We start from the raw sequence: 22048 nt of genomic DNA, 5'->3' as shown, positions 1-22048 counted from the left end.
ACTTCCATTGGTTCTTCGCGTTGCATCTAAACTCTTAATATTTTTTCAATTTACCATTTTTCTCCTTTTTACATCAAAAGTAACCAAAGCGGAAAGGTGACACAACGACGACGTATGTACAACTTACATTGTAAGATACACAGCGATAAAGTCATGTACACGTACATCTATAATTATCTAAAATGGTACTACATATTCTTCCCAAACGACATTCAACTTAATTTATGTTCCGTGTGCTTTGTTACAAACAAGAACAAAAGAAAAAAAAAAATATATATATATATATAACACGGTCTTACATGGGAGTATCAATATATTACATTTGTATGCAATGGCCACAGTTTTTAAAAAACAATATAACAATTAATATCTAGTCTTTGTGATCTGTTCTACCGATAATTATTAAATTTAACTACTTTCTTCTATTAATGTTATAAAAACCTTTCTTCTTTTTTTTTTTTTGGTATCGTTCGTACTCGGTATCAAGGGCAGTTTGTTGTTTCAATGTTACGACTCTGCTTCCGGCGTATCGCACACCTACAGGAACTTCATTCACGATAAAAATACATGTACTAATAAACAGTAATTAAATAAGTATCACAAACTTCTTATTAGAATTATTTGAAAATTATATATATATATATATATACGCAACTATATACATATATAGTTAATATGTAAAAATACTAAAAGTAATAGAAAAAAAAAAGAGGATGTAAGATCGTTAGAAAAATCAAAACTTACTCTTAAATATCGATCACGCATCTCCTGGCAAAATTTGATACCGCAACATTGAAACAAGATTGCACAGAAAACATAACACTTTCCCTAACTTTAGACAGTATAAAAGTGAGTTGGCATTTAAATGCATGGAAACGTTTACGACCATTATTCTTTCTTCGTTAATAACAAAAATAAATACATTTTGCGAGTTTTATCTGCAAACATAAAGAACAATACATGATTCCTTCGTTTATATATTCTGTACGTTATCGCGATGGAACAGAATGTAAATGAAAGTATCAGTACCCATTTCCAAGAATAATATAGTGTTCTTTATAACATCGATCGAAGTAATTTTCTAATAATAACAACGTAGTGTTAATATGATAAAATTAATCACGTTATGGGGGGTGTGCATTGAGACTTCAAATCCATACGTCTTATTTTCCAAAAAAATTATATCTTATAGCCTATTTGTACCCGTCAGAAATGCTTAATTTTTTTTTTTTCTCATTTACCGCTACTATCGATCATTAATGTATATTAATATGTACCGTTATATGTCTCTACCGTTGAAAAAAAAAAAGATTTATTTTTATATTTCAATTTATCATAAAAATAGGCTACACGTTTTTCTGTTTTTTTTTTTTCTAATCTGATAGCCAAATTTTCTCAACCGAAATGTTACATTTAGTTCGGAATCCTGATACCGCGGAATTTTGATTACTTCTTTTCATCGATCCTCAATGAAGTTTTCTTTTATATGCGATGTCCCATAAATATTTTGAGAATTTTTAAAATGATTATCTTTCTCTATGAAAAATATCTCACCGTTTGACTGTTCGTTAAGTTACATCGTTTACGGGTATCGATTCGACACAATTAAATTATATACTTCCGTAACCGTTCCTCTCGTTAAAATAGTTTTTTTTTTTAAACACGAATCTTAAATTCTTTGGTATATCGATCGCTCGTTAGGATCCGATACTAAGGACTAGACGAAAATATTTCGTGCCCGTGGAGAGTCGCTGGATTCGAAAATTTGGTAATCTCTCCAGTCCACGGACATTTTGTGTAACTACGAACGAATCAATGAAATCTGCACAAGACTCGAGCGATTCGCGTTCGTCGAGCGCGTGTAGTAATTCCTAAAAATTAGTACTAATCTTCGAGAAATCGAATTACAAGTGAATACTCTAAGTGTCTACAATGAATCTTGAATACAAATATGATTACATCCAAGAAAGTCCGATGTGCCAAACATTCGATCCATATTCACTCTCAGACGCATATATTCGCTATTCCGGTTTGCTGTTCCCAACAAAGTGGACACGCTACACAATGATTCAGAAAAAAAGACACAATCATTTTTTTGCCTTAATATTAATAACACGTATCGTTTCTAATACTCTCACTCTTTTCTCTTTTGAACACCACTAAATGTGCACCCGTCGCATTTTGGTGTTAAACGTTAAAAGCTTTTTTTTTTTTCTCTCTTTCGTATTAACTATGGGTAAAACGCTTTATTCTGGACTAGAGACGGTTTGTTGTTGTTGACTGTCCTCGTCTTTTACAACTTCAGCCTGCATGGCCTTTGTGAGCACGTTTGCATCCTTCAACGATATCACTTGAAGAACTTGGTGTTCACCCGCTGCGTTTATCATTGTCATAGGATGCCCCTGAATAGTGACGGCCTCGATGCTAGTCTCTCCATTTCCTGGCTCGACTTTCGGGACTTGAACCATGGGCGTCACAACTTGCATCGTACCGTCACTTTGTATATTGGCAACCATAGTCTGATACATACTAGCAGATACCGGTACTGTTATTACCCCCGACACCGATACAGGATAGCCTGAAACAGAGAAGCAACAGTCCTGTGTTCTGCCCCTTGACCAGGCATTTGTTCTGTATGGCAAACTGGGAAAAAAATTAAAAAAAAGTACAACTCAGCAACGTGGAAAGCACACGCAACTATATATGTGTGTGTATGTGTCTGTGTATGTCCGTTTAGTAATTGTCGGTATAAATCTTTATTGAAGAATGTAAACGCTACATCCTCTATCGTTTTGCCCGGACTCGTCCTCCTATCAATGCTACCAGTTTACGATACAGTTAAAGATTTAACATAGGCTATAGGAATTTTCTAACATTTAAATATACGTTTACTAGACGACATGTTAAATCGTATAAAGTTCATAAAAAATAAATAAAATTCTATATTAACAGGGCATGCTAAAAAAAACAGTATGTACGCTTATTATACAGGATGTTGAAGATAAAGAAATATTTACAAACTTCGAGGAGACATGGTGTTCGACGAATAGAAAATATTTAGTCATTGGAACGATGAATCATCAGTGTAATCTAACGTGACGTTAGATTAGCCGAGGACGAAGCGATTTAGCTATTACGTTACCAAACCTGAAAATCGCTTCTAACTCTAACGATATTGATTTTTCACCCTACTATGACTAAGCATTTTTTTTTACTCGATTTAGCGAACATCGTATACTCCGAAAATCTGTAAATATATATTTTTTTTAACACCCTGTATACAGAGTATAGTACAATTACGTAATTTAACTTTCTGAAATGAACATTTCAATACCGTGTTCGGTTATTATATTTTTTCTGACACACCCCTTTAACGTAATATCATTAATGCGCAAACATAATCCACATCTACACTTCAGAAACATAAGGCATTAATAAAAAGCAACAGATGTTTAAGCCATTCTGTGAGACAAAAATTTAGGAGATTACGAAAGATCGTGTAAATAAAGATTTTTAATATAATATATTAAATGTTCGATCAAATTAGAAAATACAAATACGCGAGTAGCTTAAACAAAAGCTGCCGAATACAACAACTATAAAATAATAAAACATCAACAAAAAATACTCTATGTACAGCACTTTTATTTCTCTTCGTTTAATTAAAGTAAATAACCAATCTTCGGTAATAATGGTAAGTAGTGATTGTAGAACGGGGACAGGTTCTTTTGTGATCGTGAAGTACCTTCATTTATTTCTTGTTAAATTAAAAATCTTAAGAATCCATGTAAATTCCGTCGATTGTACCGTCACGTTACGATTTATACATCCTAGAATGTTACGATCTATATGGATCCTTTACTCGAGAGTGGCCCAAACTATGCATGCAACATTCCGATGTATATAAATGTATCGCGTTTGGAAAAATTCATTTAAACGTTTAAAAGTAGTATGTACATGCATATACATATATTAATTCACTTTTATATTATATCGTAATTGATGTCCTTCTAATAGTGGTATAAAAAATCTTTAGCATCATCTTAAAAAGAGAATAGTCTAACATATACAAATACATACAAAATGACAAAATATCGAGAGCGATCTACGATCTATAGATTCCTTTACCTTTTTTACGCGACGTTTGAACGCAACTCGTAAAAAAAAAAAAGAAAAAAAAAAGAATTAACAACATTGTCCTACGCTCCGAATTTTCTTCCAATAGCCTTTACATCGTATTAACCATGGATTCTTAAAGATAAAATTAAAATAAAGCTGTGCATAGCTCCTCGAGTGAAATTGCCGTATGTACAGTACCAAAAAAAGATTAACTAGTTCCGACATTCTACTTTCGTTGTACAAAGTAGTAGAACAGTAGGTTTCTTGAATGGAGCGTAGCAGACAGCATGCAAAACAACAAAGGATCCTGGGCCAGTAAAAATGAATTCACTGCTCAAGTAGCTCCTGGCCGGCGACGGTGCAGAGCCTATAGAAAACTGTTTTACCGTGTCCGTCTTCTCCTGTGAGAATGATTTGACCATCTTGACCTAATGTCGCTTCTGTAACACTGTTCAGGTCGACAGCAACGCTAGTACCCTCTGTGCTACCTGCCACTTCGGCGAGAGCTTGAACTTCTCCTTGACTCGTATGAATCTGTTCATCATAGACATTCTACTAAATAGAAGAATACGTTTCTAAAAAATTCAACGGCTGCTTTGATGGCAACTTACAGTAGCAACGCCTTGGACTTGGGCCGTTGTACCGTCTGGTAACGTGATTATCGGGTTACTGGGATCCACTTGAATTATGGAGACAGTACCGTCGGGATTCGTTATCGTTTGCAAAACCGCCGTTGGATACTGGGTCATCTGGAGTTCGAGAAACAAGTATTATTAATTGTAACACTCGTCGACGTTTCCTTTGAAATTATCGAGCAAATATAAACTTTGAAAACGGTGAAAGAAAAATTATAGAAAACTTCGCACGAGACGTAATCAAATGAATAGTACGTGTCCATCATGTAACACACTATATAAATTATATGATATAATTGTATGCGCTATACGGGGTGATTCTAGAAACTGGGACGAACCGTATGCAGTTCTTTTCCAAGCGACGATACCAAAAATTGATACAGGAAAAGGCTGTCTCGCCAATTGCCAATAGTACCAATTTTAGTTTCTCATATCTTCGCTTGGAATCACTAGAGCTTGTCCCGGTTTATAGAATTACCGTGCACAATAACTACAGAAATAAAGACGGATTAAACTCAAATAAGGGAAACCAAACACATGAACATAAACGCGAGTTATGTTCAAAGGAATATATGTTTCAAATTCTAATTTTTCTCTACGTAAGAATCTAAAAGAAACACCATGACTTCGTTGCACGCGATACGAATTTAAAAACCAGGAAACAGTGTATCGGAATTATTAAAACGGACTGTACAACTTAGTGGGTCATGTTGTTTCATTCAATTCTTTGTTCTGTTCTTTTCTTTTTTGTACACTCTATCCACTCCCACCTGAGTGGCAGTGGCAAGAGCTGTAGGAGACGCGGCAATGATTTGTGCTGGCGAAGAGTTTCCCTTAGATGAATCCGTGCTGCTGAGGCGAACAACTCCCACCGTCTGTTGTTGCTGTTGCGACTGTCCACCTTGCCCTTGCCCTGATGAATGCGACTGATGCGACGAGGAATGAGGAGTGGACTGTTGTATCAGCACGTTCGACTTATCATCGTCTTCGCTAAACGCAGGTAGAAGATCTTCCCTCCCGTGAAATTTATAACAGTTTATTACAATTTGCCTTAACGCGTGCGTCCAAGAGATCTGGAAAATGTCACGAGAGAATTGTACAAGGTAAGAAAACTGTTCGGGGGGTTTTCTACCTCGCTGAGTAAAAAAATCGACTCTTTGCCCGCGCGTTTCCAACGAGAAATTAACCAATTGTACATATTGTAAATGATAAACGGAAATAGACTTTGAAGCAAACTCTAATCTTGTATCCGGTGACTCCCTAGAGATGCTTAGGCGGCCATGAACAAAACAGTGACCAAGAGCTATTCTCTGACAATTTTTACCCCGAAACATCTCTTTCCCTCTGTGAAAAAGTAATCGAAATCGCAACCTTCCTAACCTCTTGTCTTTTCCATGAAGTCTTCAAAACCTTCCTTAATAATGATGGAGGCGCCATGACACGAACTATCCGCGAATACAAGCTAACCCACGTCGCTAGGAATCTTCCAAGGAGGCAAAAACGAGAAACCAGTGCAAAATGAGTCTCTCGAGGAAGATAAACGCTTAACTGTTTAGCTGCGAGTTCAAAAATGTCCATTTCATCAAAGAACCATAGTTTGGAAAGTGAAGTACGGAAAATAGAAAATATTCGTCATATATTTATCAGAGGTGGGCAAAATTCTCATTCAAATAACGAATAAAAAAACCGTTGTGCAGACTATTTATTCATCGTCTATTATTCGAATGAAATTTTGCCCAACCGTATTTGTAAAATATGAAAACGATCTACAGAATAGTTACAAGAACAACTTTAATCTATTTTTTCGGCCAACAAGGTAGAAAGCCTCCTTAAAACAGACGAGAAGACACATTCAGATGTCACGAATTTACAAACCTTTTGTTTTTCATCCTCAGACCTCGCATCCATACGAACGTTTGCCCATGGTAGTTCTTTCGGCCACCATGGCGGCCGTGTACTATCCCTCCCCCAACCAGGTTTACCTCTACCTGTAGAATACTTCAGCATTAACGGGATGAACGCCCTAAGTTGAGCTTGTGTCATTTTTTCCACGGGAGTAGGTATGCCGTCTATTATAAGGGGCGGTAATTCGTATAAAGATGGGTCGTCTTGTACTGGCGGCGGAGCTTGTTGCGCGAGTGCACTTTCAAGTTCTTCCATTATAACGTTCCTTAAATTTTTCACTACATCTTCTAACGGTTTCGCCCCGAATACTTTATAACTACTGTTTGGCTTTCCAGGTGTAGCTACTAATACTACTGCTTGCTGTCCAACTCGCGTTGCAAACTCATCTATGGTTTGCTGGAATAACATTTGCATGATGTATAAGTCACGCGATATTTGTAACATACAATGATATGTACAACTTACTCTGAGCTTCCTCAGGAGTCTGTTTTGTTGTCTCTTCCTGATGCTGGGATTTGTTTCAAAGCTATGCGGTCGTTTCCTCTTTTTTGCCGAGACAATGGCGGCGGCTGCGGCTACGCCAACAGGGCCTAAACGTGCGTATTATTAACTAAACATTGTCCGATTTTATAATACCGCGGCAAACGAAATGTCAGCAGAATATATTATAAAATCCATAAGCAGTAATATTTAATTTTAGAACGATTTGTTTCAGGGAATAGTACACTTACATATATTTTACTGACATATCGATACATTTTCAGTACATTCAAAATATAAGAGATGCGAAAGCAGTAGTGATATGAAACGTGCTTGATATCCAAGAATATATAACACATTTAATTAACGTATACAATTTTATAAAACTCGCGTCCAATAACGTATTTTTTTATATCAATAAAATAGCTGAGAAACTATATAGATATATATTCTTGGACTTCCCCTTAGACAAGGTGAAAATGAATATCTACAGACTATTACATTTTTCTAAGACATTTAAATACTGAACGTACACAAAATGTAAACAGAAATTCGGACAATGAACTTGATTTAATGTTGCAAAGCTATGATTAAAAATAAAAAAAAAAGATACAAAAAAGAATGATACATGAGTAATAATAGATATGAGTAAATGAAAATCACATACAAAATTGCAAATATAAAAACAGTGTTTCCATGTGAACGAAATTTTTAAAAACATAAGCAAATAATAATACAGCACACAAACAATGTAAAATGCATTCAAACAGTAGCATGTACATAAATTTAACTTGTATTATGATTCTATTTTGAGCAATTATATTAAAGAGTAAAATTAGAGCGACAAAAAAAAGAAAACCAATAAATTCATGCTGCCCTGACAATGACATAAGAAATAAGAAAAATAATAAGTACATCTGTTTACAGATAACTGTATAACAAAACAAAAGTGTTAATATTAAAACTTGATAGTTCTTTCCTTATTTACTTTTTGAGATTGCTAATAATTACCAAATCACAGGTATCATTGGCAGGCAGTATCCATTTTTACCTCTCTCTAGCGATTGTATAAATCATTGTAACCATATATTTACATGTATATATACTTTTCCTAATACTGCAAACAACCAAACAAGTCGTCCCCAAGATATTAACAGAACTTTTAACCACAATTCTGATCCATTTATACGTGAAATAACTTTATATTCAAGAAGTGGTATTACCTATTGTAAACTCAACCGTATCAACGACTTTACAAATATAAGTTACAAGCTCTTCCTTTAATTTCTTCCATAGATGATTACAGAAATCGATCATTTAACATCATTGGTGCACCCTGTATGTTACATTCTACTCGCAAATGAAATTAATTGGAACATAGATAACTCAAAAGGTGAAAAAGCAAAAAAATGGAAATCACCATTAGCGTGTTTGATTTGCCAACCTGCAGCGGCGAGTTGGGCCGTCACGTCATCATCCATGGCAGCCGAAAGGAGGTCGCCTTCCTCGTACGTTTCGGACCCACTACTCGGCTCGTCGTCATCGTCATCTGAGATTCTGTCCATTGTGCCTGACTCTGCGCTGGGCAAAGATACCATTTCCTTTTCCTCGTCTCCCGTGTTGTCCTCTCTTATATTGCAATGCCCCGTCAAAACAGATGGTCGTCCTTGATGCCCCGAGTTTCTTTTCTACATCACCTTTGTCTATATCAGAGGATAGAATATTCATCAAACACAATACGTTAAATAATAAATAATCTGTTATAAATAATTAAACTGATAGCAATTATGAAATTTGTACTCGATAAACTGGTATTATAAAAGCCCTCTAAATTCATACAGCATTCAAAATTATCTAGATACGCATATTAATCAAATAACATGCCTATTCCCCATGCTTCTCTCCTGAGTCATATGTGAGACCTTTTACATCTGCCTCATTCACAATGCTAAACTATCTCCCTTATCTATATCGAATTAGATAGTCTACAGTTTGAGTCACTCGAGTTTCTTAATTACATTATAAAACTTTCGTTTAACTCCAATTGCTCTGCTAAATCAATGTTTAATCGTACAATGCTTTCATTGTACTTACAAAGGGCAAGAATTTAGTAATATGTTATGAATAATAAACAATTTGTATAACTGCAAGTAAATTATTAACGACAATGTATATATGCATCTATATGGAAACATTAACAAGGACATCTACAGGCATAAATATTGGCACGGTACATTGTTTCATATATAAACATTTATAATTACTGAAAAACTTGTTTATACTACTTTATATATATCTTTATATATGTCTTACCTGTTTATTTATTACAAATTAATAACACAGGAAACATATGTCTAATACAAATGTATTTTAAAACCACTTCATGCATGGACAAAAGTATTGGCATACGTTTGAAAATGTTTATTTACACATACTTACTACCAAATATTAAACTTTAATTTAACATGTTATTTAAAATGTGCAGATACTTTTGTCCATGCAAAAGGACAGTTTTATAACACATTCTTACCAGTCATATGTTTCTTATGTTATGACTTGTGAACTTTGTTCTGTTCTGTGTACAGACAGACAAGGTGTTCTAAATACACATACAAAAAACAAGTAGAACAAATAATCGTTTTAGTAGTTGTGAATGTTTCTATAGGGAACGATGTACCGTACCAATACCTATGTTCAACACAGTATGTAACTAGATATAAACAATGAATGAAACCTACAGTTCTACCCTGTATAAACCATAAAGACCAATAGAGTCACTGAAAGGTTAAAGGCCATATGTAACTAACAAAAGGCGATCGTGTAATCTTTCGCGTATAGAAAAGTACGGCAATGTAACATACTGGCCGAGAAAGGTAAATCGTGGAAGACAAGACGAGTCCAGGATGACGATATCACGTATACAGGACGGATTTCGTAAACCGGAGACAACGGATTCTAGGTCGGAGCGTTTCCCGCGCGTACGGTCGGAAGTCACACGCGTCCACGCGTCCTCGTGCGTAAGATGCACGCGGGAGAAAAAGGAATCGCGAGAGGACGGGCAGCGGGAAAAGAGCACATCGTGAACGTTAACATCGTCGCCGTCGCCGTCGTCGTCGTGACCGTCCGTGCATGGGCGAGCGATATACGTGAATCCCGTACGAAGCGCGGTAGACAGTTATTACATTCGGCATGCCGACCAGGCACCACTCGTTCCCGTAGGATCAGAGAATTTGACAGACAGGCGACGAACGGCGGACGGCCCCCGGTTTAAGAAGATTGGTTAAAGAACGTGGCTTGGGAAAGCGCGGCGAGACACGACAGAGAGAGGATGCGCCAAGCCGCGCACACGGCGCGTTTATTCGGCGATACGTTTGGGGGGGCAATGAAAATGCGCAGGGCACACGCAAAAGAGACCACCTCCGGGGCCGCGAAGCTCATGACCGCGTTGGTACCGCGTTGAGCCATGGAGCAGGCCCAGTGAAAATCGCGAGTTGCGTACGCACCTTGTGTGTCCCTCTGAGTGGTCACCCGATCAGGGAGGGCTCAGGGTTTCGCGTCTGCGGGGAGGCCGCCGTCGGCTACGCTCTCTCACCACGCCCTACGCTCGCGTCTCGCGGTCATCTCGCCACCCGTGTCAAACCACCCGCTCACCCGCACAGCACTACCACCGTGAGGCTGCTAGCCACGCGACCACGTTCGATCTCACCGGGCGTAAATCGCGTGTACGTCGCGCCACGCCGCAACACGCACAACAGCCGCCATAGACACCATCGCCAGTTTCGCCAGCGACCGTCGTATCGATCGGCTACGCGGCCCTCCATCTCCACCACAACAAACGCGGCAGCGAGGCGGCCATTTTGAGCGAGCCTGCGCGGTGCACTCCAAGCAGACGATGCAAAATTGCCCTTATTTCGCGATTAAGCGACGCCCGCGTATCGCCCGGGACCTCAACGTGCGCTTACGCGCTAATAACGCGCGGATGTTTTTTCACCACTCACCAATTTCCCGTGAGAATCCGCGAAAATGTACCAGCGACCACGGAAACACGAACACCATATATATGTATACGGGTCTGGAATAACGTGATTGGCCGCCACGGCTAGGGTACGCGTCATGGCGTCCATCCGATCTACGTTCCCATTGGGCCCTGAAACACGTGACTCCTGCTCCACAGCATTCCTGGAACGATGTTGCCGAGTTTCAGCCTAACCTAAACTCGCTGCCTGAAAACTGGCCCGAGACGACCCTGGCACCTTGCACGTTGTTTTGACGTTTCACTTGGAACAACGTAGGTACGCAAATAACCCTTGTTTCAAATATCATTCGATACAACAATGAGTTTTCGTTTTGTCTTCTCATATTTGTCAATCGAGTATTGCAAATATCGTACGTAACTTCGAAATTTGTTGACTTGTAAATACAAAGATGATTGGTAGTGACATTACGGATCATTACATCGTATCGTGATCTGTAGTAGTACGTCGTAAGGGAGAAAATACATTTTATTTTTTTTTTACAATCATTACAATAAATCTAACAATATAAAAGTATATTATTAAAAATAATATTTAATAGTATAAAATGTTGTAAAGCAGCTTTACATATCACATCTGGGGTGGGGTAAATTACTAACTATACACGTTAGTTTGAGTGGTACTAACCAATTGGACTTTAGAATGCTTCTCTATTATTTATTCTCTTATATTTATGAAAATAATACTCGATGAAAATTGTTAGACTACATGTTTTGCATATATGTATAATTGCGTCTTAAATAGAAACAAATGTTTAAATTAAATGCAAGGTTTAAAGAAAGGAATGCCCCTCGAATAGAGAAAAAGTCTCAAGAAATGCAATATACTGCATCAATCCAATTGGTTATAAATTGAATACCACGGTAAAAGATATCCTTCTACTTCTAAGCCCATGGCTTGTTTTTGTTGCACAATTTTCCAAACCAACCAGGTTCGCAAAGGCATGTATTGTCAGGTTGACAAGTTCCATTTCTGCATGCCCTTGTGCATGCAGAACGTTGCGGAGACCGTCTACCAATTTCGCAATGATCACCCTTAAAACCAGCAGGACATCTACATACATTATTACCTTTACATTTTCCTCCGTTCAAACAAGGTATTACACACTTTGCTAAACGACCAAAAAAAAAAGAAATTCGTTAGAGCAATATCCTTACTTGGAATATAATTAGTAGGTTCCTACAACTTACAGAATTCACAACGTAATCCAAAGTAACCTTTCGGACATTCGCAGGTGTCTTTTTGTACACATTTGCCGCCGTTCAAGCATTTCTCCGCGCAAATACCTAAAATTCATTATGCTCGGTTAAATACATAACAGAGGAATTTTCTCTTTGAAGTTTGTAGAAAATATGCTGCATCTAAAGCAGTTTGGAGTTCGGTTGGCCAGTACGTCGGCAGCATCGGGAACGACTAAGGCGGGAAAGTTGCTAGATCCGATAATAAGGGTAGATCATGCTGGAGAATTAGGAGCTGATAGAATATACGCTGGGCAAATGGCCGTGTTAGGTATATACAGGTTGTAACGAAGGATACGGCTGGTCTTCAAAAAATAAATTAAAGTTTAATGGGTGCACTGAACAGGTAGAACATCCGTTGGTCCAACCATTCAACATATGTGGGACCAAGAGAAGAGACATCGCGCCAAGTTCGAAGAGTTAATTCGAAAGTATCGTGTAAGGCCCACTGTTTTGACGCCCGTTTGGAACGTTGCCGGCTTCGTTCTTGGCGCTGGTACCGCGCTTATGGGAGAAAAGGCAGCCATGGCGTGCACGGTGGCCGTAGAGACCGTGATCACGGAGCATTACAACGATCAACTACGTAGTCTAATGGAAAGCGACGTAAACGTGGACGAAGAAATACTGCAGACGATCAAACAGTTCCGCGACGAAGAGCAAGAACATCACGACACGGGCATAGATCATGGCGCGGAACAGGCGCCATTCTACAACGCTTTGACCAACGTTATTAAATTTGGTTGTAAAACCGCCATATCGATATCTAAAGTTATATAATTTCTGCTAACTATAGTGTGTATTTCATTAGTATGTAATATTTAATAAATTATGTTATTTTCTGTATTTAAATTTGTTTTCGAACTACCTCCTTCGCAATACGGTCCCTGAAATCCCGGTGGACAGGAACAAATGCCAGGCGCTGTACAATTACCACCGTTCATGCAATTTGGATAACACAGAGCCTTCTTGCAATGGGGCGGGCCTAAATATCCATCTGGACAAGGCCCAGGATTCGGTTCTGCAACGAGAAACGTTCACATGTAGGACGGTTTCGTTCCACGCTCGACGAGAAAATTATTTACCAAACGTTTAATAATTAAGACTAGAACAGAGATAAGTGTATTGTAATAACGTAGTTTCATGCGTACCGAGAACCAAGCACAAATCCCATGCATAGGCGTTAGCAATACGCGACTATCGTTAATCTATAATTCATTGATTTTCATCTCCGTCCAGCGAGAGCGACAGTTTATCGGCCGGGACACACCAGAGGCATTTAAATGATTATTTACCGCTACGCCCACTCGAATTCAAGCAGATAAGCGTAAATTGCATACGCCGACGGTCGTTTAAGAAACGTTTCGGTCACTTAAGATTCCCTTTATCGACGCATATATTTCGGGATATCTTAGAGGTGGAATAGTCGTGCATTCATCGAAATAAAATCAATTAGTCGATAAATGATCTGCGGTGGCGTACGCGTACAACGAATTGTGTCTGATCGCGTTCGCGAGAGCATTCTCCAAGCCGGGCAGATAGTACCGAAACGGAAGTTGACCGCACAAAGGCGTACTTTGTGCGGCAATTAAACGTCCAAACGATCGAAACCTATCGTACGTTATAATATCGAAAATCGTTGCCTTGACTTTCATGGAAAATACAATTATAATTATAATAGAATACAATTATTATATTACACGTATAGAAAAAGCGATAAACAAATTGAAATGTCGATCGTTTTGATTGGAAGCATGCAGCAAATTAGGCGATGAATTACTGCTGATACAGAACTGTATGTGTGTGTAGAGAGATGGTGATCGTGGGCGCGATTTACGCACTCACCGCGCACGGTGCATTCTTTTCTCAGGTTAAGACGAAGGGGTGTTCCGTTTAAAGGTTTCCCCTTGCGTGTCTCGATCATCAGACCGATGCCTAATTGCGCTATACCAGAGTTGTTACCGGAACAAGGCATTAGGACGCTGAATTCTGCGGCAATAAGTTGTTCGTCGATTTTTAAATATAATAGAATTTAAAAAAAATTACAAATTATTAAAATGAATGCAAACGGTCTGTGAAACTTGAAGTTTTTACCCTTCGGTCTCTTGGGCACTCTTCCTTGCGTTTTGATCGTGATGGATGGAGTTTTGAGGATCGACTCGTCGAACGATTTCAGTCGATAAAAATTATAGTAGTACTTCTTGACGCCGGATTTCCATGTGAAGTTCACGTACGTTACCTCGCTCGGAATGATCGGAAGCTTGCTCTCGAATTCGGGATCCAGGAGATAAGACAATACCCTGCCTTCGGTAATCGCGAATATTTCCATTTCGACCCCTAAACGTGACAGAAAAAAAATCGTATCGATCCACGCCGAAGAAACAGCCGCCTTTTGCGATTGGACGTTTTGCAATCGATTCCTTTTCTTTTTAGAAAAAAAAAAATACATTTAAAGTAACACGGATATGAGAACCGAACTGCATATACATAACTTGGGGATGTGCTGACGTAAGACCGTATTATTTTGTCTGCTAAATCCTATAATCCGTTAAATCGAAGTATCACTGTAACGAGATGGCATACAAGATATACGTAAGTGTAGACATTCGAGAACGATAAGGTTGTATCGCCATCTAAATACTCAACAAACGGTATCCGATAAAACACGATACATATATTCGCGTCATTGACTAACAAATAATATTTACAGGTTCCATAAATCAAGTGTTAGTATTTCGTTCCAGTAGGTCTACGCGCAATTCAGCTATTTTTACGTGTCTTTCCTTATTGCAGAAATCAGAAGCTAATGCACGATCTGTTGAAATGTCGATAAAAAAAAAATTGGCGAAACGACAGCGAGATAAACGTCCCGAAGCGTAACGCCGTGAGCATGGTTAAAATTAATCGATCTTCGGTTCGAGGAACCGCAACGAAACGGTTTCCGAATTATTCGTACGCGTATCTCGGCCGGGTTCTCCAAAATGAATCGCGCCAACGAACGGCGAGCGGACGTTTCGCGCAACGTAATCCCGTGTGCCGGCGTACGCGGAAAGCGACTCACCGCTGAACATTTTAATCTGTTGCTGGTCGATCCAGAGGGAGATGTCACCGGACGGTTTGTGCCCATTGCCGGAACGATGGTGATGCCTCGCGGCCGCCGTGTCCAGGAGCAGAGCGATCGCCGCCGAGGCCAGGGCGGCTGCGGCCCACTGCATAATTAACGACGTGCCGCCAGGTGTTACACGGTTTATGACTAGCGCCCCTTGTGGCCTACGTAAATCTCTCTCTCTCTCTCTCTCTTCCTCGCTCGCTTGCGCGCGCGGGGCCCTGGTTGTGGCACGTCGAAACGGCAGTGTGCGCGCCTCTGTCTGTGTGTCTCCCCTTCGGCGGTGCGCGCGTACGCGTAAAGAGAGAGATCGAGGAACACGCTGCGATTCGACGCGTGAAATTCGGGATTTCACGGCGAGAAGCTCGAGATGAACGGGCACGTTCTCACGCACGCAATCTAACGAGCTGACACAACCGGTGGAGAGAGAGACACGATGCGGCCGCCGGTGGTTCAGTGGGGATCAACTCGCGATCGAACGAACGACCGACCGGTTGACCGACGACCAATTGCCGATGCTCGCTCGCTCGTCCGCGCACAGCCTCTCTCTGTCGATAATGCAGCAACCCCCAGGCTAGCGCGGCGTTCGGTCAACGAGACGCGCATACACACGTGTGTACGGGCCGCGTCGCTGCGGCAAACTGACTGACTGACTGACTGACTCAATGAGAAAAGGCCTGCTGCTGCTGCTGCTGCTGCTGCTGTTGTTGCTGCTGCTGCTGCTGCTGCTGCTGCTGCAACAGCCCGTCTTCTTGCCCGTGAGACCGCGAGCGAGATCTTTATCTTCTTAAGGGGTCCCGATACGTTCGGGGATAAGGGTGCGTGCACAACGATTCCGTCTCGAGGCTGAAAAACTTCCGAAAATAACTGTTTGAAGCTGTTATGCGGCGGTGGCCATTTATAGTGGCTCGCCAAAGTATTCGAACGCCCACTGCTAAAACTCTAAACAATCGAACTCGACTATCGTTGCTATACTATTACTATTACCCATTTTTCGAGAATTGTTTTCTTTTCTGCAGATTCCCTAATGAAACACATTTCGATACGCGATAACTTAAACCCTCCCTAATTCTATGCGGTCTACATCATACTCTGATTTCAACAAAATCCCTGACATGGGTCGCGAGAACCGATCGATTTGGCATGAAAGTGACGCGACTAGAGGCGTGCGGATACTTCGCATCTCGAGTTTGTTTGCGCAACTTTCTTTTTCTTGGCTACTTGTGTAATATGATTATATAGCTTTCCAATAAAGTCGATAGAGATTAATTTGAAAGCTTTTGTTTCGTGTGCCAACGGAACTCACTGTTCGTCGTTCTAGCCACTGAACCATAATCGATAGCATCGAGTCTGTATCGTTCCCATCGCTACTCGGGATAGTACGGTACTCTGTCTCGGGAACAGAGCAAACGTCTCCCAGTCATATAGGTCCGCGAAAGAACATCGTCGAGTGAAGTTTCTGTACGCCTCCTTCCGAGTAGCCGAAACTACTTAAGAAGAGTCTGGGACACCGATAAGCAAACGATAGAGCTCGATGTCAAGCCCCCCCCCCCCCCCCCCCCCTCCGAGCAAAGTCCAAACTGCAACCGTGAATTCTCTTTGCCAAATGCAAAGACAGACTCTCGGGACGAGGAAGGGAGAAGAAGGGGAGAGGCGAGACGAAGTGGTGGAGGAAGAGGCCCGGAGGAGGGGGGAATAGAAGACGAAGTACGAAAGAGAATGGAAGAAGAAACCAGAAGGAGGACCCCGGCCAAAGACGTTTAAAAACTGGTTCCTTCCACCGATCTTTCTTTTCACCTTATTTGCTAATCCGAATTCTGATTTCCATATATCCGCGTGTACGATATTCGAGTCTCGAAGGTAGATCGGTATCGGTCGACCGTGCCGTAAAATATGTCGACGGGGCCTGTCTCCGATTTACTAGAAGATAAATCCGCCAGATGTTTATCGGGAACGAAGCGTGTCTGTCTTTAATAAAATCATCCGCTGCTACTTGCGCGATTATAAGAGGAATTCGAGGCACGGGAATCAGCAGCGTCCGCTATTGTCGATTAAATTGCTGAAAACAAAGTTTCGAACGATTGAAAGTCCCACCTAGCGTAATTGATTTCTGCATATAGCAACAATCTATGGAATACCTCGTTTCGTCGTCTTCTTCGACGCGACGTCCAACGTATTGTTCTTCTATTCAGCTTCTTCGTAGACGGAACGAAACTTCTTTCAGACGAAATTCACACGGTGCATCGAGCTGCCATATTTGTCCCGCCGTTTCCTGAAAACGACAAGTTCGAGCGTCAGCGAATAAATTCCGAGGGGCCTGGGCGAATATAAAACTTCTTCCGTCGTCGTTCTCTTCGCGAACCCTTCTTTGGCACGATGCTCGTCCCATCGAATGTTCAACCGCGTTTCCATCGGTCGTTTCTCAATCCGTTACAAAGGCTGGCTTGTTAGGTGCCGGCGGCATATACGAGACATGCACGATTTTACACTCTGTCGCTTGCGGTCGGTCGAGCCGCAAACATTTTTCGCGCCTCGCGTGGACGAGCGACTCTTTGCGATGCGATTGATCTTCCGAGGAAGTATGGCGGATCGTCGGCGACTTTCTACAAACAGGTGCGGGTGACGAAAGGTACACGGAACGCTCGTGACATATACAGGGTGTCTTACGGCAAAACGAAATTCATTCTGACGGAAGGAGCATCGATTACGCGACGCCTTATCGTCAACGTCCGAGACAGAAACAGATAATCGCGAACGGGGAACACCCATTAGTTTACAGAAGCTATTGCAATTCGTCTCTTCGCGAGAGAGTAACCGAAATCAACGCGAAAGTAGAAAACAAGCGCATAATGCTGGTGAGTGGGCCCTGCCGACTGCATTACTATTTCCTGCGTGGTTCGAACGGTCCCCGAACGATGAATAATACATGATATACTTCGACAGACGCGCTACCGCGGACCGAGACCGTGAGTGGTGAACTGTCTTCGACATGGGATCCCCATGACGTGGGAAAGAATCTATATTTAATTTAGCGCGCTTGTACGTTATTAGGGGAGACGATTAATTACCCTGTAACGCGAGTCGATGCACTCCTTGTCACGTGAAAACCCTAACGGATGATGAAAACAAAGGGTGGTCTAACTTCCCATTAAAACTTTCAATTACTTAAATAACTATTAAACGTTCTGTACAGATACTTTTGTAAGCTGCTCCTGGTACGTGTTTATAATAAATACAGGTAACCCTCTTATAACACGGTAGATAGGTTCCTAGAAAATCCCGTGTTATGTGAAACCGCATTTTTTTAAATTCCACATAAGCAACCTTAATTTAATAAATTATAATTTGTTTATATATTTTAAGGTAATTTAGTTTTTAAATATGTTAAGCAAAAATCATGTTAAGGTTTTAAAGCGAAACCGTGTTATGGGATGGCGTGTTGTAGGAGGGCTACTTGTACATTGCTGAATTATTTTCTAATTTTATTTATGTAGTGTTAGGTCCCCTGTTATTAGAATAATTTTGTGTACGTGGACGCTTCCTGTATGACTGTAATTTCTACATTTCTATGACGAATGAACCATCGTGTGTAGCATGGAGGCATTTTCAAATGTCGAGTTAACTCGTCTTGGCCGGGTAACGGGTTAACGTGCTCGTGGCATTCTCGTCGGCGCGTGTGCTATACATACGACGAGTCTTGAATGCTCCAAGGCGATATCTTCATTTTTAAAGGTCACACCGTAGGTCCCCATGGGACGACGGGGGCTGTTCTGGTTCCCATCAAGCAACAGGTTTAACAGAGCTCTCAATGAATAGTTGATAATAGTGTCCATTGTAGCCCGCGTGTCGGGGGATGGGCCCATCTAACAAATGGCCCATTGTTATGTCTTACGGGCTCTTCAGTTTTTCTGCTCGCTACTTCTCTTCTTCTTCTCGTTTCTTCGTCCACTGTAATTCAGAACGGAGAAACGATCTTGCGTTCGGAGCTATTATTACTCCGTTTCGCCGATTGATAAATGCACGCGGCTCGCGATTTAAATTTACAGCTACGAAATATCGTTTCTCGAAATCTGTAAATAATATTGGGTAAAATATAAATAACAAATAATCAAATGGCAGTGAAATTTCAGTTCCAAACAATTAAATTTGCCTACGTAGACGAATGCTTATCGATGTTTTCCGGTTAATTGTTCCGTCGACTCGCGAGTTTTAGTTTGGACTCTGAAAAAAATTGAAATTAATTATCACGTGTATAAATTTTGTGCTCTCACGTGTTTATAAAAAAATGAAAAATAAACCATCGTGTCGTCCTCCTGAAATGGGTCGGATCAATAGAACGCAGTAAAGTACGTCGTAGAACGGAAACCTCGATTCCCGTACCATATTTACGGGCCGTAAATAGCGAGCGGATGAAATAGATGGGATCGAAATAATCGATTTCATGGGTATCGGAATCACCGGGCGGGTAGTAAATTTTTACAGGTTTAAATACACGCTGGCTTCTAATGGCTGGCCGAAATTAGAAGATATTCGATCAACATGGCGCGAGCATGTACATTACGGTCCTACTCTTTTCTTTTCATAACCTTAACACGTTCACTACCAGATCAAAACCGTGTAATATTCTGCAAAAGTAAGATTTCGATTTCAGACCATTGTAAGTTACATAACCTAAAATTTGTTTCGGTACTTATTTTTTGCAACCTTGTTAAAATTAACAACGTCAGATCAAAACCGTATAATATTCCGCGAAATTTGATTTCAGACCATTGTAAGCTACATAACCTAAAATTTCAGTACTTATTTTTTGCAACCTTGTTAAAATTAACAACGTCAGATCAAAACTATATAATATTCCGTGCAAAAATTTTGATGTTAGACCATTGTAAGCTACATAACCTAAAATTTGTTTCAGTACTTATTTTCGTAACCTCGTTAAAATTCACAAACTATTGAAAATAATGGTAAATCCTATCACCCATATATGAGTGACGTAGCAGTCAGAGTGTTAATTATTCTTCCATTTCCCAGATGATCGCCTCTTCGAGTCGTTGCAAAATCACCTAAACAGCAAAAATGTTCTCCATGAAAGATTTCAAAAATTTTAAAGAAGATCGTGTTACAAAACGTACCAAACTTTTCGTTCGCCCAATATTCTGGACACGCACGGCGTGGATTTCAGATTCACGCGAAACGGGCATCTTTGGTACAAAGTAATCGTCGCAATTAAGCGGCGTACGATTCCGTAGCTCGTCGTTCGAGTTCGTTCCGATGCGGGTTCAAACGGGCCGGCTGGATCGACATTTAAAAAGCGCCAGGACGGTACGTGATTTTGCGTAATGCTCGCCATAATACGTCTCCTCGTGGCTCGTAGCGAATCCAATTAGGTTTGCAACGGTCGGGCAAAAACATTCGATCGGGAATAAAACCGGCACTGGCCGCTCTCGGGAGACGGCCCTCGAGGACTCGCTTCCCCGTTCGTGAGCCGCGTATAATACACGCTCTCGGATCAATTGTACGTTATATCGTCGAGACGCCTTTTCCCGGGGCCGTGGGCTCGGCATCGATCGAATCACGGCGAGATTCGATTTGCTTGATTTACGTATTAACGCCGGTACAATGAAGCATCTTAACCTTAAACGCGCGAGCGCAAAAAAGAACATCGTAGAAGGTAAAAAATAATCATTTCGAGACGAGTAACCTACCGTCGTTTTGTTAGGTTACGCGAAACGCACGCGGGTAGGATATTTCGCGTTCTTATACAATGTGTCGCCCGGTACGCCTGTTTATCGTTGTAATTCTTACCTCGCAACGTGCATACCCGCGTCCGATCGACGCGTACAACTCGTATGTACGATCTTTTACCATCGTACGCGTCGACCTTACCTCCTTTTCTCCTTCGGGACACGTACGCGACGCATACGAGTTCGCATCGGGTTCCACACGGACGGGCACACGGCAAGCAAGACAGCAGGCGCTAACGTCGGTGCATGTACTTAGGCCGACGGTGGTCGGGATCTTGGGTATATACGTTTCTGCGTCGAGAGTCTCGCCCTTCCCTCTTCGTCCTTTTTATCTTCTCTTCCCGGCTGCTCGCGCGTCGATGCGAGGCAAGGGTGAGAGAAAAATGGCCGAAAGGGTGGGGTGACCGTTCATGGATGGGGATTAGCGACGGTAGAAAAGGCCCGATGAAAGTTGGGAAACTCGGAAAGAGAAATGGGCGGGAACTGGTAGAGGGGGGGTAGACGGAATAAGACGAATAAGGATAATGCTAGAAGAAAGGAAGCGAAGGATGGAGACGGAGAGAGACGATCAGGTAGAAAAGAGGGAGCGAACGACTCACGAGAGATCAAGTTAGAGTACCGGCACAAAAAACCTGTCCCGCATAATTACATTATCGGTCACATCTCGTTCGACTTCTGTCCGCGCGGCTCTCTTGCTTGGCCGATCGAACGCGCTCCTGTGGAACAGAGGGGCCCGGCCGTCCTCGAGAACGATGCAGCCAGGACTCCGCGACCGCGGGGGGTCCTTCGT

General features: G+C 41.1%; 3 protein-coding genes across 11 annotated transcripts; 1 reads left to right on the top strand and 2 right to left on the bottom strand.

Annotated features, from left to right (window-relative positions):
• Positions 1–56: 56 nt before the first annotated feature.
• Ewg (DNA-binding protein Ewg) lies at positions 57–11208 on the bottom strand. 5 transcript variants are annotated; one of them, XM_076781526.1, is made up of 8 exons: positions 11138–11208; positions 8560–8842; positions 7125–7249; positions 6630–7055; positions 5525–5827; positions 4731–4868; positions 4506–4653; positions 57–2578 (listed from the first exon to the last, which is right to left on the bottom strand). In XM_076781526.1, exons 2-8 carry the CDS (start codon positions 8735–8737, stop codon positions 2247–2249), a joined length of 1650 nt encoding a protein of 549 aa, XP_076637641.1. In that variant the 5' UTR covers positions 8738–8842; positions 11138–11208; the 3' UTR covers positions 57–2246. The 5 variants fall into 5 exon arrangements, with proteins under 5 accessions (XP_076637641.1, XP_076637640.1, XP_076637643.1 ...); XM_076781525.1 differs by lacking the exon at positions 11138–11208 and adding an exon at positions 10643–11111; XM_076781528.1 differs by lacking the exon at positions 11138–11208 and adding an exon at positions 10643–11108 and having other exon boundaries at positions 8584–8842.
• Positions 11193–13254, top strand: Coq7 (ubiquinone biosynthesis protein COQ7, mitochondrial). Its single transcript, XM_076781572.1, has 3 exons — positions 11193–11431; positions 12514–12682; positions 12758–13254. Exons 2-3 carry the CDS (start codon positions 12526–12528, stop codon positions 13186–13188), a joined length of 588 nt encoding a protein of 195 aa, XP_076637687.1. The 5' UTR covers positions 11193–11431; positions 12514–12525; the 3' UTR covers positions 13189–13254.
• Positions 11443–21475, bottom strand: Shf (WNT inhibitory factor 1). Of its 5 annotated transcripts, none has more exons than XM_076781557.1 (10): positions 20647–21475; positions 17877–20577; positions 17653–17786; positions 17312–17573; positions 15470–16360; positions 14503–14745; positions 14203–14397; positions 13277–13429; positions 12364–12459; positions 11443–12284 (listed from the first exon to the last, which is right to left on the bottom strand). In XM_076781557.1, the coding sequence occupies exons 5-10, from the start codon at positions 15621–15623 to the stop codon at positions 12058–12060; spliced, it is 1068 nt and encodes a 355-aa protein (XP_076637672.1). In that variant the 5' UTR covers positions 15624–16360; positions 17312–17573; positions 17653–17786; positions 17877–20577; positions 20647–21475; the 3' UTR covers positions 11443–12057. The 5 variants fall into 5 exon arrangements, with proteins under 5 accessions (XP_076637672.1, XP_076637671.1, XP_076637673.1 ...); XM_076781556.1 differs by having other exon boundaries at positions 17653–19584; positions 19669–20577; XM_076781558.1 differs by having other exon boundaries at positions 17653–19735; positions 19813–20577.
• Positions 21476–22048: the final 573 nt, after the last annotated feature.

This window comes from Colletes latitarsis, chromosome 14 (genome assembly GCF_051014445.1).
Source record: "Colletes latitarsis isolate SP2378_abdomen chromosome 14, iyColLati1, whole genome shotgun sequence".
NCBI lineage: Eukaryota > Metazoa > Arthropoda > Insecta > Hymenoptera > Colletidae > Colletes > Colletes latitarsis.
This window is presented reverse-complemented; position numbering and strand designations above follow the sequence as displayed.